Source organism: Octopus sinensis, unplaced genomic scaffold (assembly GCF_006345805.1).
Source record: "Octopus sinensis unplaced genomic scaffold, ASM634580v1 Contig09729, whole genome shotgun sequence".
In the NCBI taxonomy this organism is placed as follows: Eukaryota; Metazoa; Mollusca; class Cephalopoda; order Octopoda; family Octopodidae; genus Octopus; species Octopus sinensis.
Window position 1 is genome coordinate 50001 of NW_021831879.1, and position 2500 is coordinate 52500.

The 2500-nt window shown below is 34.6% G+C and overlaps 1 protein-coding gene across 1 annotated transcript in view; it reads right to left on the minus strand.

The window, feature by feature from the left end:
- LOC115228175 (cytochrome P450 3A8) overlaps positions 1-2500 on the minus strand; it is a 28032-nt gene that overhangs the window by 482 nt on the left and 25050 nt on the right. The window contains exon 13 of the mRNA XM_029798818.2: positions 700-862. Within this exon, the coding sequence (XP_029654678.2) occupies positions 700-862 (163 nt within the window). The remainder of the gene's footprint in view (positions 1-699; positions 863-2500) is intronic.

The window sequence follows — 2500 nt, forward strand, 5'->3', positions numbered from 1 at the left end:
CTGTATATATATATATATATATATATATATATATATATTGGTAAAAACGGTAAGATAAGAAAAGAAAGAAAGAGACCTCAATATTATGTAAATAGAGGAAATTTATCTGTAAAATAATATGTGACAATTATTCGGTAGCCAAGATAAAACTCTGAGTTTCGGATGCCGAGGTGGAAATCCACCACACCATCTCTTCGGTTATCTAGCCATCTGAAAAACCTGAAGAGACGGTGTTGTGGATTTCCACTTCGGCATCCGAAACTCAGAGTTTTATCTTGGCTATTGAATAATTGTCACATATTATTTTACACCATATATATATATACATATATATATATATATACATATATATATATACATATATATATGATTTTGATTTTGATTTGATTTTTCCAGTTTCAGCTAATGAGCTGTGGCCATGCTGGGGCACCGCCATATATATATATATATATATGTGTGTGTGTGTGTGTGTGTGTGTGTGTGTGTGTGTGTGTGTGTGTGTGTGTGTGTGTGTGTGTGTTTATATATATATATGCTTCACAAATGATACAGAATTATTTCATAAAATTAAAGGATCACAGTAGAAAAAACTAAATTTTCAGATACGAGATAAAGTCGGCGATGATAATATAAAAATATGTAATAGAATATCCTCATCAAACTTTCCGAAATTGAACCAATCAAAAATAAAGCACCTACTTCCGTTTTCTCTGTAGGAAGAATTTTGAAATTCCGAATCATTTGGACAACTGCTACCTTGAACTCCAGCTTGACCATTCTTATTCCAAGACACACCCTTGGTCCTGCACCATATGGTAAGTAGGTAAACGGTATTTGCTTAGATTTTGCTTCTTCGCTGAATCTGTAAATAAGAAACTTATATCTATGTATAAACAACACAGTTTAATTCCAATCGTATTGTGTATACCGAAGTCAAATTATTCATGCATCACAAGTATGGAAGTAATTGGTGAATCCGTTTTCACGTGAAAGACGAATACACACACATCTCTATTCCATATATTAGATTATGTATTATAATATGAATCATATTACATAGCATAATAATTCTTTCTGCAATTAGAACGTAGCCTGAAATTTGGAGGGGAAAACGTCAGACTAAAATGGAATATGTCAAATAATATTGTCATCTATCGTAATGTCATACAGAATATGATATCAATAGACAATCGATATACATTATATAATATACATTATATTATATAAAATTTGAATAACTATATTATATAGACGTATATACCATAACATCGTTATTAAACTCTTTGCTCCCTACGGAACAAAAGCCTTCCACGGCTTTTCTCCAATGTTCTCAAATCTGGCTGTCTTTTCTGCTTCTTTCCAGTTCAACCCCTGCTTATCTTCAGCTCTGTAACATTTTAGCATCATATATGGCATCATATATTTCCTTGAAGGGAAGCCTTACACTACCAAGTGTTGTTGGTTTTGAATCCTCATCAATGCCTTTTCTTATCTTCTAGGTAGAAATGTGTTGATCCTATGTAAACCCATTTTTACCTTTGTGAAGAAGAGTTTTCCTTTGACCTACCCAGCATAGAAGGCTTCCACCAGAACTTTGTGCTTTTCGGATATAGTTCTCAAGGTCATTGAGACATGCGAGCCATTACACTGCAACAAGGACTGGGCCTTGTTGTGGATATCCTGGCATAGTGGATCGATAAATTGCGATCGATAAAATAAAAAGGAAAACCTGAATATGTTTGCGATTAAAACTACGAAAGCGCTACCCTTATATAATCAGCGTCCAATGACTGAAACTAACAAAAATTTTATGTGTATTGATAATATTATTTATTTTTGGGTCTGTGGACAGTAAGGGGCGGTTTTGTATGATTTTGGTGTATGCTTCGATGATTTGGGGGCTGTGGGTGGAAATGTATGGAAGTATTTTGGGGTTGCGTGTGTTACTGTGTTGGGTGGTTTTTAGTGTATAATTGTCTAGTTCTTTGGCACGTTTTATTCCATAGTCTATGAGTGTAGCGGGATATTGGCGTTGTAATAGTGTTTTTTTTTAGGTCTAGAAGGCGTATTTCTCGAGTTTTGGGATCTGAGACAATGGTGCATACCCTTTTAGCTAAATTGAAAGGGATATTTATCTTGGTGTGTTATGGGTGGCATTAACTGAAGAGGAGGTATTGTTGTGAGTCTGTAGGTTTGTGGTAGATGTCTGTTGTGATTTGGTTGTTAGGTGTTTTTATAATTAGGAGACCAAGGAAAGGGAGATGATGTTTGCTGAATTCCATAGTGAATTGAATGTTGGGATGTATGTTGTTCAGTGTGGTTTTGATTCCAGAATTTTTTCATAAGATTCTTTCCATATGATGAAACAATCATCTAGGTATCTTTTCCAGTTTTCTATTGAGTAGATGTAGAAAAGGTGTCCAAATTTCTGGCGCGATATCTCATAGAGTGATAGTCCAAAGAAACCCATTATGAGGTGCACAAGGACTGGTGCATCTTT